The 16172-nt window shown below is 43.5% G+C and overlaps 1 protein-coding gene across 5 annotated transcripts in view; it reads right to left on the bottom strand.

Annotated features, from left to right (window-relative positions):
- LOC134350861 (serine/threonine-protein phosphatase 2A 65 kDa regulatory subunit A alpha isoform-like) overlaps positions 1 to 16172 on the bottom strand; it is a 140182-nt gene that overhangs the window by 93312 nt on the left and 30698 nt on the right. For 3 of the 5 annotated variants that reach the window (XM_063056638.1, XM_063056635.1, XM_063056637.1), the window contains exons 7-10: positions 11547 to 11603; positions 10660 to 10774; positions 8181 to 8251; positions 6935 to 7069 (exon numbers count right to left, since the gene is read on the bottom strand). In XM_063056638.1, the coding sequence (XP_062912708.1) occupies positions 6935 to 7069; positions 8181 to 8251; positions 10660 to 10774; positions 11547 to 11603 (378 nt within the window). The remainder of the gene's footprint in view (positions 1 to 6934; positions 7070 to 8180; positions 8252 to 10659; positions 10775 to 11546; positions 11604 to 16172) is intronic. The other 2 variants (XM_063056636.1, XM_063056639.1) reach the window with 1 other exon arrangement.

Below are 16172 nucleotides of genomic sequence, written 5' to 3'. Positions count from 1 at the left end.
TTAGAAATATATAATAGTAGATCATCTGCATATAGTGATAATTTATGAGTCTCATTTCCACGAGTAATACCAAATATATTAGGGGAGTCACGAATGGCAATAGCTAACGGTTCCAAAGCAATATCAAATAGTAATGGACTAAGAGGGCAACCCTGCCTAGTACCACGTAATAAATGAAAGAAAGGGGATCTTTGGTTGTTAGTAAATACCGAGGCCAAAGGGGTAAAATATATCAGTTTAATCCAGGAAATGAATATTGGACTAAAACTGAATTTCTCAAGGGTATTAAATAAATATACCCATTCAACTCTATCAAAAGCTTTTTCAGCATCCAATGAAACGACACATTCTGGAATTTTGGGTGAAGGCGTATAAACGATATTCATTAATCTCCTAATATTAAAAAAAGAGTAACAATTTTTAATAAATCTAGTTTGATCAGCAGAAATAATTTGGGGTAATACATCCTCCAATCTCGTTGCCAATATTTTAGAAAAAATCTTAGAATCAACATTCAGCAGAGATATAGGCCTATAAGACGCACATTCAGTAGGATCCTTATCTTTTTTAAGAATTAGGGAAATAGAAGCTCGATAGAAAGATTGTGGTAATTTACCTATTGAAACTGCATCCCTAAAAACGCTACATAGCCAAGGAGTTAGTGTAGTTGAGAAAAATTCAAAAAATTCTACGGTAAATCCATCTGGACTAGGTGCTTTACCTGAATTCATTGAAAAAATAGCATTTTTTTATTTCCTCTACAGTAATAGGTACATCTAGTTTTGAACGTTCATTAGATGATAATTTTGGAATATTCAATTTCTTAAAATGTAATACATTATAGTGGAGTCATCAGGAAATTCTGATTGATAAAGAGAGGTATAAAATTCTTGAAAGGATTTATTAATCTCGACATGGTCAACTATCAAAGTGCCATCTTGTTTACGAATTTTAAGAATCTGTCGTTTAACCGAGGCCAATTTCAATTGATTAGCTAAAAGCTTCCCAGTTTTATCACCATGTATATAAAATTGACTCTTAGTTTTAATTAATTGACTTTCAATTGAAGATGATAATAAAAGGTTATGTTCCATTTGAAGTTCAACTCTCTGTTTATAAAGTTCTTGATTAGGAGCTATAGAATATTTCTTATCAACTTCTTTAATCTTGTTAACCAGTTTAAGTATTTCCTTGTTAGTTTGCTTTTTTAATCCAGCAGTGTATGAAATAATTTGTCCATGAATATATGCTTTAAAAGTATCCCAGAGGATCCCACTGGAAATATCATCCGTGGAATTCGTTGTAAAGAAAAACTTAATCTGTTCATCAATAAACCTAAAAAATTCTGAATCTTGAAGCAAAGAGATATTAAATCTCCATTGTCTAGAATTAGTAGATATATCCCTTAAGTTGATGAATTATTTCAACGGTGCATAGTCAGAAACAACAATAGAATCATATTCACAAATCGTAACAAAAGGAATTAATCGAGAGTCAGTAAGAGTCAATTCTTGAATAATGCTGATGTACATGTGAAAAAAAAGAGAACTCTTTGTCATTCGGATGCAAGAATCTCCAAATTTCTGGAATTCCAGAGTCAATCATAAAAGAGTTAATAAGGGTAGCCGATTTATTCGGAAGTGCTTGATTAAACTTGGATCTATCTAACAAAGGGTTTAAACAACAATTAAAATCACCACCCATAATCAGCATATAGTCATTTAAATTGGGAAGAGATGTGAGGAGATTCTTGAAAAAATCAGGACAGTCAACATTTGGAGCATAAACATTGAGCATGGCAACTTTTTTGTTAAATAGCAAGCCAGTAATCAATAAAAATCTGCCATTAGAATCTGAAATCGTCTCATAGTGCGTAAATGAAATTGACGAATCTATAAATATAGAAACGCCTTTTACTTTAGCTTGTAAATTCGCATGATACTGTTAGCCCTTCCAGAATCTAAAGAAACGTTGATTATCCTCTTTCCGGACATGAGTTTCTTGTACAAAAATATTATGAGCATTCATCCTGTGGAATACTTTAAAAATTTTCTTCCGTTTAACCGGGTGGTTTAAACCATTTGTATTCCAAGAAACTAAATTAATGGTCTTATCCATCATAATGAGCTCGAGTATAAAGAATGTAAAGGGTTAACCAGAGTAGAGACTCATGACCCCGGAAGAGGAAAAAAGGTCCAAAGAGGAACTGGAAGTTACGACATTTCAGACATTTTAGTAGTTTCTGGTCAGCCCGTTTAAAAAGAAAAAATGAAAAAGGAATAAAAGGAAAAATACCACCCACCTCCCACAAAACTCCAGAAAAAAGCTAGACAGTGGCCAATGCTAAATCTAAGACTAAACCTACCCCCATCTTTCTGGAGGGCGACCCAACAGAAATATGTTTATCAAGAAAAACACCACCCTTATGGAAAAAAGTAAAAACTAACTATAACAAGAAAAAAAAATCTAAAGCGATTAAAAGCATTAAAAAGTTCCTTACTACTCATATTTCAAAGAACATCAAACATTAAATCATATTACTATGTTAATTTTTCAAATATAAATGATCGGAGATGACGTAAGAAACAGCAAGGATTCTGGGGAGAAGAAAAAAACAATCCTCCATTTTAAAATATAATACTTTAGTAACATTTCAAAAAGAAAACAATCATTAAACTTATAACTAAATAACTACCCAAAGTTATTAAGAGTAAGATATACAGGATCACTAACAGAAAAGCCTAATATCGTTTAACTATATAAAACGAACCTACACTGCCAGATCGAAAAAACAAAGCCTCGAACTAAACAATCAGAGACGAGAGAAAAAACCAAATGATACATTGACTAATCCTCCGTAGAGGGAGACAGATCATCGAAAAAGCTTTGGGCTTCCATCGGATTTTTAAACAGATTGCGCGAGTTATCCGGCATAACCACTCTCAGACGGGCTGGAAACAGTAGCGCTATTTTATAGCTCCGACGATAAAGTTCTGCCATCTGAGGTTTAAAAGCCATCCGTTTTTTCAATACGTCTTGGGTGTAGTCTTCAACAATTCTGCACTTGAAATCTTGAAATTCGATCACACCTTTCTTCCGAGCCACTCGGATAACTCGTTCCTTATCATGGACATAATGAAACCGAATGATAATTGGTCTCGGTTTAGCCGATCTCTCCGGATTAAAACGGAATGAGCGATGAGCACGATCTAATATCGGTGGTTCTTCCAATATATCAGAGCCAAACACATCCATTAGCAATTTAGAAAAATACTTAGTAGGATCTCCCTTCTCCACATCCTCAGGGAAACCAATTAAGCGCAAATTCTGTCGTCGGGAACGATTTTTAAGATCGATAGTCTTAGCTTGATAGCATTCCAATTGCTGAGTTACCGAAGTTAAACTTTTTTCGAGTGCTTCGATTCTTTTATCTCTTTTACGGCCATCTTTGTCTAACTCCGAAATCCTGGTCGATTTCACGTCTGAATGTTCTTGATTCTTCTTTGCTCAAATTCAACACTTCTTCAATTGCGGTGAGTCTTCGATTAACTGTATCTTCTAAAAGTTTCTTCATTTGTTCCATAGTTACCGGAGCATCCTTCGAAGTTCCAGGATCACCATTTTTTTTTTCGTTCCCAGCGGAACTTTTCCTTTCTTTGGCTTCTCATGTTCTGGTATTCATTTTCAATAAGTAAAAGTCATAGTTCAATAATATAGATCGTTTAGTGTAGGTATAGGTAAGGTAAATAAGAGTGGTTACATGTAAAAATGTAAAGGGTATGGAGCAACGCCCAAAAGCAGCTCAGTCCATGAGTCCCCTGCCGGAAAGCCATCTTACTCCTGTATGCCCGCATGTCACCATCTGAGATTCTGCCAACAATGGTTGTATCATCAGCAAATTTATAAATGGCATTTGAGCTATGCCTAGCCACAGTCAGAGAGAATGTAGAGAGAGTAGAGCAGTGGGCAAAGTCCATGTCCCTAAAATGTGCCAGTGTTAATTGTCAGCAAGTTGAGATGTTATCACCAATCCGTACAGATTGTGGTTTTCTCGTTACAAAGCTGAGGATCCAGTTGCAGATGGAGGTGCAGAGGCCCAGGTTCTGTAGCTTTTCAATCATGACTGGAGGAATGATGTGTTAAACACTGAATTATAGTCAATAAGCAGAATCCCGTGTTGGGCACGTGGCCAAGCAGTTAAGGCGTTCGTCTAGTTATCTCAAGGTCGCTAGTTCGAGCCTCAGCTGTGGCAGCATGTTTTTGTCCTTGAGCCAGGCACTTAATCACACATTGCTCTAGTCTGTGCGAGGACTGGCGCCCCACATAGACTTCCAATCTGCGCCTTGTAGAGCATGAAAATGCCCGACGCTGGCCTCTTCTGGTCTGAGTCGACGTTCCCTCCCCTCCTCCTCCTGACATAGGTCTTTGAAATGTCCAGGTGATCCAAGGCCACGTGGAGAGCCAATGAAATCGTGTCCACCGTAGACCTATTGTGGCGATAGGCAAATTGCAGTGGGTTCAGGTCCTTGTTTGGGCAAAAGTTGACTCTAGCCATAACCACCCTTTCAAAGCAATTCATCATTGTAGATAGGAGCGCTACTATACGATAGTTGTTAAGGCAGCTCACACTGCTCTTCTTGGGCACTGGTATAATTGATGCCCTTTTAAACTTCTGACTGTAACAGTAAAAGATTGAAAATGTCTTTGAACACCCCCGCCAGTTGGTTGGCACAAGTTTTCAGAGCCTCATCAGGTACTCCTTTGAGGCCTGCCATCTTGTAAGGGTTCACCCTCCTGAAAGACAGCCTGACATCAGTCTCCAAGACAGAGATCACAGGGTCACTAAGTGCTGCAGGGATCCTCATAGCTCGAGTTTTATTCTCTCTTTCTCAGCAAGCATAAAAGGCATCAAGCTTGTCTGGGAGTGAAGCATCACTGCCATTCATGCTGCTGGGTTTTGCTTTGTAAGAAGTGATGGCTTGAAAAACCCTGCCAAAGTTGACGTGCATCCTTGGATAACAATTAGGAACATATTATTTCCTCCTTTGATAACAATTAGGAACTAATACGTAGCTGTTGGTAGTGTTCTAATTTATTCTGTATTTAACACATAATTTGTTATTCAGTTGATCTTTTTTATGCCTTTTTGACTATTCCCATTAAACTTCGGCTAATTAGGCCAAAATGTATTCGAAACAGTGTGTCCCAATAAACCAGAGTGAGTGAGTGTAGTAATTTATAGTACATTTTATGTTTTGCACTGTACTTCTGCCACAAAACAAGAAATTTCATAACATATGTCAGTGTTAATAAACCTGATTCTAATTCTGAGACTTTCTCAAGTGCTAACATGGGTTCAACATCTCACTTGGTAACATGCTAATCACTGAAGGTCCCAATCAGTTTATAATTGCCACGTGTACCCAGATACAGTGAAAACTTTTGTGTACTGTCCAGACTGATCAATCCACACCTGAGTACATTGAGGTGGCAATAAGGAACACAAGAGTGCTGAATATACTATTACAGTTACAGAGAAAGTACAGTGCAGCAAGATGAATAAGGTGAAACTGCCACCACAAGGTAGACCAAGAGATCAAGAGCTCTTTATCAAACATGAGGTCTGTTTGATACTTGTGTAACAGTGGGAAAAAAACAGCAGCTGGAGGAACATGAGAGCAATAACCTTGTTAGATTTTTGCCAGCATACCACCTATACCATTTAGCTTTATAGATTAGATGTGAAACCAAGGTCCCATCTGCTTCCTCAGGTCCCAAGGCTGCAAGGATGAGGTCAGCCTGATGTCCTTGGACTTCCACCAACTCAGTCACCAGCAGACTGTGGGGAAATAAGAAACCTGTGTTCCACAGTCCCACCATAGTGACATCTGCCTGCTGCTCTTACCCACAGTTTAATCCAGGATTGAGTCACAAAGGACAACATCATAGAAACAGGCCCCTTGAACCATTTAGTCTGTGCTAGGCTGATTTTCTGCATAGTCCCATCTATTTGTATCCAGACCATGGGCCTCCCATCCAAGCCCCTAAATGTTGCAATTGAACCCGCATCTACCATTTCCACTGCCAGCTTATTCAACACTTGCACCACTCTTCCCCTAGATTCCCTTTTAATATTTAACCTTTCACACTTAACCTATGACTTCCAGTTCTAGTTCTAGTCTCAGCCATCCTGAGGGGAAAAGCCCTACAAGCATTCAGCCTATCTATATCCCTTAGAGACTATCTAATATTCACAGACTCAAGTCGAAACATCCATGGTGTCTGCTGTATCAGTCCTTTATAACCTAACATTATCTGAGTTCATCCTCATTCTTCCCTCTGAAGTCCAGCCTATTCTTCCTTCCTTGACATTTGCACATTTTCTTTTCAGTAATCATCCTTGTGCCAACTGTAGGATTGGTTTCTGCCACTGACACATCTGTCCCTTACCTCCTCAGAAGTAGGCCTCTGCAGTGGCCCTTGAACCCTCAGGGTTCTATCTGATGCAGGGTTTCAACCCAAAACATGAACATTTCAATGGGTGCTGCAGAAGCATTGCGGTTAGCTTAACACTATTATAGCATCAGTGACCTGTGTTCGTTTCTGTCTGCATAAAGTTTATACATTCTCCTGGTAAGCATGTGGTTTCCTCCCACATTCCAAAGACATACAGGTTAGCAGGTTAATTACACATAGGTGTAATTTGGTTGTACAAGCTTGTTGGGTCAGTAGAGTTTGTTAATGTGCTGAATCTGAAAATAAATAAAATAATTTCCTTTCCCCAACCCCAAACAACAGATGCAGTTCAATCCTCCGAGTTCCTCCAGCAGACTGTGTTTTGCTCCAGATTCCTGCTTCTGCAGTCCCATCTCTTCATGAGGATTCCATCAGAGGGTTTGCAAGGGGAGAGGGTGCCTGGGACCAGCCCACTCACCTCGTCTTTCAGCTGCACCAAAAAGAGAGGCAAGAGATGTTCCACCGTGCTGTCCATCCCCAAGATGGGGGAGAGGCCCATGATGACCGAAGCTAGAGCTGATTTCACGTGCTCATTACCATCTGAGACCAGCTCCTGAACAAGGACCAAAGGCAGAGTCAGGAACAAAAGCTTCCTACACAATACAAAACTTCAACTTCACATTGGTGATTGCACCTGGCAAGAAAAAGAGTAAAGCCCCTGTTCCACTGTCCCATAACACACTCCCGGAGTCAGACACACAGTCAATCTCCCTCCACATCATCCCATCACACACTCTTGGGGTCAGACACACAGTCAATCTTCCTCCACATCATCCCATCACACACTTCGGAGTCAGACAAACAGTGAAGCTCCCTCCACACCATCCCATCACACACTCCCGGAGTCAGACAAACAGTGAAGCTCCCTCCACAACATCCCATCACAACTCCCAGGGTCAATCACACAGTGAAGCTCCCTCCACATCATCCCATCACACCCTCCCGGAGTCAGACACACAGTGAAGCTCCCTCCACACCATCCCATCACACACTCCCAGGGTCAGACACACAGTGAAGCTCCCTCCACACCATCCCATCACACACTCCCAGGATGAGAGACAGAGTGAAGCTCCCTCCACACCATCCCATCACACACTCCCAGGGTCAGACACACAGTGAAGCTCCCTCCACACCATCCCATCACACACTCCCAGGATGAGAGACAGAGTGAAGCTCCCTTCACACACTCCTGGGGTCAGAGTGAAGCTCCATCCACACCATCCCATCACACACCATCAGGATCAGATACAGAGTGAAGCTCCTGCCACACCATCCCATCACACACTCCAGTGTTCAGACACAAAGTGAAGCTCCATTTACACTATAATGTCAAACTCTGAAGAGCATGGCAGTGCGGGTTAGACACAACTAGGGCATCATGGTTGCGTAACAGTTATTGTGATGCTGTTATAGTTCGGGGTTCAATCACGGTGTCCTCTGTGAGAAGTCTCCCCGTGGAATGTGTGGGTTTCCTCTGGGTCCTCTGGTCTCCTCCCACAGTCCAAAGATGGATAGGTTAATTGGTCGTTGTTTATTGTCCCATGATTTAGTTAGGGTTAAATCGGGGTTATTGAGGGTTGCTGGGCAGCACAGGTCGAAAGGCTGGGAAGATCTATTCCACTCTGTATCTCTAAATAAATAAGCTGCAACAGAAGAAAGCTTACTTTGACACAAGGCAGGACCTGGTTCAGGATGATCTGTTGCCGAACATCCTTGGGCAGGTTCTCACAGAACTCTGTGGAGACAGCAAATGGATATACAGGTTCACCGATTGTCTTGTGGACACTTTAATCCAGTCACAGACAAGAACAAGAACGTAAGGAGATCGCATGAAATTGCTTCACATGACTGGTGAAATGAACCAGAAAAAGCCATGAACCAAAGCCCAATAAGTAAAACTATAGAAGAGTGGTGGCGGAGGACAAGTGGAGTGCAGGGACAGTGAGAAGGGAGCACTGGGTTGCGAAAGTGACGGTGCTGATTCAAAACTGAGAGAATAGCACATTTACGAGGGCATACAGGAAGCAAGGCACTCTTGATTGTGGTACCGAAGGATTAGTGCTTCGCTACTTGCAGCATGAGATATCACTGCACCGTTACAGAATCTACAGAGGAGGAGAGCATTGTGACAGGATAGCTGTGGAAAAAGAACATGTGGCATTCACGAGTTACAGAGTTATTTCTGGTAAAGCACTGTGGGAGAATAAATGTCGTCCTTGATGAGAATGGGAATGTGTTAGTTTAGTCTACGTTAGTCATGATTTGTCTAGTTTATGTTTGTGATGTGATTGTACAAGAGCACTGTTGTGGTTGGAATTTATAATGGTTTTTGTAAATAAGTTATCATTAGAGTGCTGAATACTGGGTGCGTCTTCCCAAGTGTGCCAAGCTTAAAAATTAACCAAGATAATTGAGAATGGGGGGAGGGGTGGCAAATGACCTTCTCATATTGCGATGAAAACTATCTGAGGCTATATAACATGGGAGAGGGAAGGGGTGGGGGGGCTGAGACACCTGTTAATGCCTATCCAAATGGGGGGGGGGACTCTGGGGGGAAGAGGGTGGAGTTAGATAGGGAATTCAGGGATGATGCCCTGTATGGGGTTCAACTTTATCTATCTGTGCAGTGGGCCTCACCAGATAAATGATTATCATTGCAGGACACTTGCATGATGCTGGTGTTGGACACTGAGACACGGTCCCTGCCCCCCACAGTAATTGAGGTCAGAGACAGAACAATGTCAGGGTTTCAGGTGCTGTGCCTGACCTACCTTGTTCCTAGACATCCCTGGTTCCTGATAGTGAGATTCTAGGTTGCAAAGAGCAGGAGGAGAGCGGTGCAAATTGACAGCTCAGGAGAGGGCCAATGGCAGTCTGACAGACAGCAAGCATCTTCACTGTGACTAACAGAGGGGTAGCACTGAGGGAGAACTGTACACTCAGTGGGCAAGTTATTAGATATACCGTACCTGCTTGTAATTTTAAATGTTTAATCAGACAATCATGTGGCAGTAACTCAATGAGTAAAACCATTCAGACATGGTCAAGATGTTCCGTTGTTCAGACTAAACATCAGAATGGGGAAAAAATGTGATCCAAGTGACTTTGACTGTGAAATGAATGCTGGTGCCAGACAGGATGGTTTGAGTATCTCAGAAACCACTGATTTCCTGGGATTTTTTACGCACAGTAGTCTCTAGAGTTTACAGAGGATGGCACAAGAAACAAAAAAAACATCCAGTGAGTAGCTGGTTGCTCTATGGGCAAAAACAACTTGTTAATGAGAGAGGTCAGAGGAGAATGGCCAGACTGATTAAAGCTGACAGGAAAGCTCTGGTAACTCAAATAACCACGCATTACAACAGTGGTGTGCAGAAGAACTCTCTGAACACATAAAACATCGAACTTTTAAGTGGATATAGCAGCAGAAGACAACGAACCATACACTCGGTGGCTACTTTATTAGATATAGGAAATACCTAATAAAGCATCCACTGAGTGTAGAAGAGGAAGAGGTGTACTGAGGGAGTGTTGCAGAGACACAGGAGAGTTGGGCAGCAAATCTGAAACACAAAGAGATTCTGCAGATGCTGGAAATCCACAGTAACACACACAAAATGCTGGAGGAACTCAGCAGGTCAGGCAACATGTATGGAAAAGAATAGAGATGATGTTACAGGTTGAGACCTTTCATCAGGACAGAGTTGGTGTAGTAGCTTGTTGAAGGGGCAGTACCAAGAGCCCAGGAGTGTAGGGCAGCTGAACTGTTGAAGGGGTAGTACCGAGAGAAGTGCAGCATTTAGTAACAAGCTGTACAGAGGGAAGCTACATTTAGGAGGTGTTCTGAGGGACTGTTGCACGTTCATGGGAGAGTAAAGATGATTGATTGGACCATTGGAGGGCAGCACTAAGGCAAGACACTCTGTCTGAACATCCCCTCCCAAGCTGGGTATTAAGACAAGGCCTCAACCCCTCACACCTACATGCAGAGGGGCAGCAGGGAGTCCAGCACAGTTCTCTGAGAGCTGACACCAGGGTACCGCATGTGGCATCATGCTGTGCTTTCCAACGATTACTCTTTAGCAGCACCACTGGCTGTGTGTGTGTATGTGTGGTAGGGGGAGTGACATTGTAGACCCTGACCTTTGAGCTTCTGGGCAGCGGCAGTACGGACTTCAGCTTCACAGTCCTTCAGGAGGTTCTGGAAGACTGGCAACAGGTCTTTCTTGGTGATCTCAGGGCCTACGGCTTTCTGCAGCTGTCCAGCACAACACCAGGGAGAGACAGAGGTTGGGGGAGGAGGGTGGGGTTGGGAAACAGGGAGGAAGGTGAAGCCAACCAGAGTGAAGGGGTCATGGGGGAGCAGCAGTAAGTAGAATGGGTTGTAGGGGTGGATGGGATAGGAGGGGATGAGAGGGAATTCAAATGGAGCGAAAAAAATAACACAGCAGAAAAGGAAGGGATATGTGGGAGAGAGGGAAGAGGAGGTCGGTAGAGGGAGGAGAGGGAGGAAGGGGGAAGAGAGAGTAGGAGGATAAGGAGGTGGGGGGGGAAGAAGAGTTTGGATCAGATAGTGTGGGGAGACAAGAGAAGTAGAGCACTTAAACAGTGAAGCAACACATTATCATTAGCAGAGCTCTGAGCATCAAACTATGCCATAAATAAGACCCATCCATAGTAAGCACAAACACTGCGATTGAGGACGATGGATCAGCACTGACGAGAGGGAGGAGTGGTCACCAGGTAGCAAAGGGCTTACAGTTTGGGTGCGCAAGAAAAGGAAAGCATGGGGGTTGGAGCGGCAAACCAAGTGTGAGGGAGGTGGCAGGGCAGGGTGGTAGAAAATGGGAGAGGCAAAGGGAGGAGAGTGAGCAAGAGAGACAGTATGAGAGTGAGTGAGTGAGAGAGAGAGCGAATGAGAATTTGGAAGTGTGCGGTGGGGAACAGAGAGTGCGGCACACAGAGCTGCAAGCTTTGAGCTAAATAGAGGACTGTTAGCCTCACATGAAAGTCTGGGCTGTTTATATTACCCAGCAACAGCTGAATGTGTGCTCATAAGGGCCAAGCGAGCTGCTCAAATGAGTTGACTGTTGAAGGAATAAAATTAATGAGTTTACCCGCAAGCGATGACAATAAAGAACATCCATCATATAGCATCTCTAACATGACAAACAGCTTTGGCTTCTATCAAACCAAGATCAGATACCACAAAGAGATAGCAAGATCAAAGGCTGCAAAGCTGTGGCTTGGCAGGTGTCTCTGATGTGAGGCAACCAGCCGAAACAGACAGAGGGTGCAATAGTAGCGTAGCGCGACGCTATTACAGCTCGGGGCATCGGAGTTCAGAGTTTAATCCTGGCATCTTCTGAAAGGAGTTCATGAACATGTGGGCTTTCCCTGGATGCTCTGATTTCCTCCCACCTTCCAAAGGCGTATTGGTTACTAGGTTAATTGGTCATTGTAAATTGTCCCATGATTAAGCTGATGTTAAATCGTAGGTTGCTGGCAGCGTGGCTCGAAAAGGCCTGTGTGGCGGGAGGAGGTGAAGGGTAGATTAGACTGGAAGCATGCAGAGACTGGGAAGGTCTGAAAGAGGCTGCAGTGGTTGGGAAGGAAGGGCTGGCCTTGAGGTAATATCTGTGCAATATGTAACAGGAGAGCAAGTCATAGCAGGAGAAGTACAGCCAGTTGTGTTTTGGATGAGTGCACTGTTGAAAGAACTGGACAGGGCACCCAGAGGTAATGGGGGATCTGCTTGTAAATTTGAGAAGATAATTAAGAAATGAAAATAAAACCAGCAGATAGTGGAAATCTGAACTAAAACACAGGTGACCCTAGCAATCCACACAAAATGCTGGAAAAACTCAGCAGGCCAGGCAGCGTCTATGGAAAAGAGTAAACAGTCGATGTTTTGGGCCAAGATCTTTCATCAGAACTGGAAAAAAAGAGGATAAGTAGAGTAGCTAGTAGCTAGGTGGGGGGGGGGAGGAAGAAATACAAGGTAGCAGATGATAGATGAAACTGGGAGGGGTGAGGGGTGAAGTAAAGAGCTGGGAAATTGAGTGGTGAAAGAGATAAAGGGCTGGAGAAGAGGAGAGAACAGAAGGCCATGGAAAAAAGGAGGAGGAGCATCAGAAAGCGGTGATGGCCAGGTAAGAAGATAAGGTGAGAGGGAAATGGGAATGGGAATGGGGGATGGTGGGGGGGGGGCATTGCCGGAAGTTCAAGAAATCCATGTTCATGCCATCAGGTTGGAAGCTATCTGTAAGGAATGTAAGGTGCTGTTCCTCCAACCTGAGTACGGCCTCATTGCGGCAGTAGAGGAGGCCATGAACAGACATGTCAGAATGGGAATGGGAAGTGGAATTAAAATGGACGGCCACTGGAAGATCCTGCTTTTTCTGGCATACAGAATGTAGGTGCTTGGCTAAGCGGTCTCCCAATCTACGTCGGGTCTCACCAATATACAAGAGGCCACACCTTGAACACCGGATACAGTAGATGACCCAACAGACTCATAGGTGAAGTGTCGCCTCACCTGGAAGGACTGTTTGGGGCCCTGTCAGTGAGGGAGGAGGTGTAGGGGCAGGAATAGCTTATTCTGCTTACAAGGATAAGTGTCAGTAGAGAGATCAGTGGGGAGGGACGAATGGACAAGGAAGTCATGCAGGGAGCGATCCCTGTAGAAAGCAGAAAGTGGGGGGGGGGGGAAGACGTACTTGGTGGGATCCCATTGGAGTTGGCGGAAGTTACTGACTGTTCCCATTCCCATTTACCTCTCTCACCCTATCTCCTTATCTGTCCGTCACCCCTCTTAGGTGCTCCTCCCCCTTCCTTTTCCACCATGGCCTTCTGTCCTCTCCTATCAGATTCCCCCTTCTCCAGCCCTTTATCACTTTCACCAATCCACTTCCCAGCTCTTTACTTCACCCCATCCCCCCCTCAGATTTCACTTATCACCTACTATCTTTCTTTCTTCTTTTTCAAATTTTTATTGATTTCTATATAGAAGAATACAGAGTTCAAGAGAATACATATTATAAAACAAAAGACAAAATATAATACCAGACACAGTATATTGAATCACAATAACGAACTCCTTACTCTATATTCATATGGATCAGATTAATTCATATATTAGAATATAAACAACCTACTATCTTGTATTTCTTCCTCCCCTCTCCCACTTTCTTACTCTGACTTCTCATCTTTTTTCTCCAGTTCTGATGAAAGGTCTCGGCCCAAAACTACAACCGTTGACTCCGTTCCATAGATGCTGCCTGAGTTCTTCCAGCATTTTGTGTGTGTTGCTTGAATTCCAGCAACTATAGATCATCTCTTGTTTGTGACACAGGTGACCCTCACATTGCAGGGGTTTGCAGTTTATGAAAATAGACGTATCAAGATTTTCGGTCATCTGCGCTGCCGCAACATGATTTATAAAATATAGTAAATCATGCTCATAAAAACAAGAGATTCTGCAGATGTTGGAAACTTAGAACAACATACACAAAATGCTGGAGGAACTGAGCAGATTCTACAGCATCCATGGAGGGGAATAAACAGTCAAGGTTTCTCATTGTGCCGCAGCTCCTTAGGAACCTGGAGATGCAGCTCGATGACCTTCGTCTGGTCAGGGAGAGTGACGAGGTGATAGAGAGGAGCTATAGGCAGGTAGTCACACTAGGGCCTCGGGAGACAGATAAGTGGGTAACAGTCAAGAGAGGGAAGGGCAAGAGTCAGATACCTCAGAGTACTCCAGTGTCTGTCCCACTTAACAATAAGTACTCCTTTTTGAGTACTGTTGGGAGAGACGGCCTACCTGGGGGAAGCAATAGTGGCCGCACTTCTGGCACAGAGTCTGGCCCTGTGGCTCAAAAGGGGAGGGCAAGGAAGAGGAATGGCAGCAGTGATAGGTGACTCTATAGTTAGGGGTCAGACAGGCGATTCTGTGGATGCAGAAAAGAAACACGGATGGTAGTTTGTCTCCCAGGTGCCAGGGTCCAGGATGTTTCTGATTGCGTCCATGATATCCTGAAGTGGGAAGGAGAATAGCCAGAGGTCGTGGTACATATTGGTACCAATGACATAGGTAGGAAAAGGGAGAAGGTCCTAAAATAAGACTACAGGGAGTTAGGAAGGAAGTTGAGAAGCAGGACCACAAAAGTAGTAATCTCAGGATTACTGCCTGTGCCACATGACAGCGAGTATAGGAATAGAATGAGGTGGAGGATAAATGTGTGGCTGAGGGATTGGAGCGGAGGCAGGGATTCAGATTTCTAGATCATTGGGACCTCTTTTGGGGCAGGTGCCTGCACAAAAAGGATGGATTGCACTTGAATCCCAAGAGGACCAATATCCTGGCGGGAAGGTTTGCAAATGCCATTGGGGAGAGTTTAAACTAGAATTGCTGGGGGGGGGGTGGATGGGAACGAAACTGAAGAGACGGGGGAAGAGGCAGTTGGCTCACAAATAGAGAAAGCTTGTAGACAGTGTGAGAGGGAGGGTAGGCAGGTAATAGAGAAGGGATGCGCTCAGATTGATGATTTGAGATGTGTCTACTTTAATGCAAGGAGTATTATGAACAAAGCGGATGAGCTTAGGGCACGGATCAGCACTTGGAGCTATGATGTTGCAGCCATTACAGAGACTTGAATGGCTTAGGGGCAGGAATGGTTACTTCCAGTGCCAGGCTTTAGATGTTTCAGAAAGGACAGGGAGGGAAGCAAAAGAGGTGGGGGCGTGGCACTGTTGATCAGAGATCAGTATCATGGCTGCAGAAAAGGAGGAAATTATGGAGGGATTGTCTACAGAATCTCTGTGGGTGGAAGTTAGGAACAGAAAGGGGTCAATAACTCTACCGGGTATTTTTTATAGACCACCCAATAGTAACAGGGACATCGAAGAGCAGACAGGGAGACAGGTTCTGGAAAGGTGCAATAATAACAGGGTTGTTAAGGTGGGAGATTTTAATTTCCCAAATATCAACTGGCATCTCCCTAGACGGAGGGGTTTAGATGGAGTGGAGTTTATTAGGTGCGTTCAGGAAGGTTTCTTGACACAATATGTAGATAAGCCTACAAGAGGAGAGGCTATAGTTGATCTAGTATTGGGAAATGAACCGGTCAGGTGTCAGATCTCTCAGTGGGAGAGCATTTTGGAGATAGCGATCACAATTCTATCTCCTTTACCATAGCACTGGAGAGGGATAGGAACAGACAAGTTAGGAAAGCATTTAATTGGAGTAAGGGAAAATATGAGACTATCCGGCAGGAACTTGGAAGCATAAATTGGAAACAGATGTTCTCAGGGAAATGTACAGAAGAAATGTGGCAAATGTTCAGGGGATATTTGCATGGAGTTCTGCACAGGTACATTCCAATGAGACAGGGAAAGGACGGTAGGGTACAGGAACCGTGGTGTACAAAGGCTGTTGAAATTCTAGTCAAGGAGAAAAGAAGAGCCTACGAAAGGTTCATAAAACTAAGTAATGATAGAGATCTAGCAGGAGAATGAAATTAGGAGAGTCAGAAGGGGCCATGAGAAAGCCTTGGCGGACAGGATTAAGGAAAACCCCAAGGCATTCTACAAGTATGTGAAGAGCAAAAGGATAACACGTGAGAGAATAGGACTTATTAAGTGTGACAGTGCAAAAG

Source organism: Mobula hypostoma, chromosome 8, assembly GCF_963921235.1.
Source record: "Mobula hypostoma chromosome 8, sMobHyp1.1, whole genome shotgun sequence".
Lineage (NCBI taxonomy): Eukaryota > Metazoa > Chordata > Chondrichthyes > Myliobatiformes > Myliobatidae > Mobula > Mobula hypostoma.
This window is presented reverse-complemented; position numbering and strand designations above follow the sequence as displayed.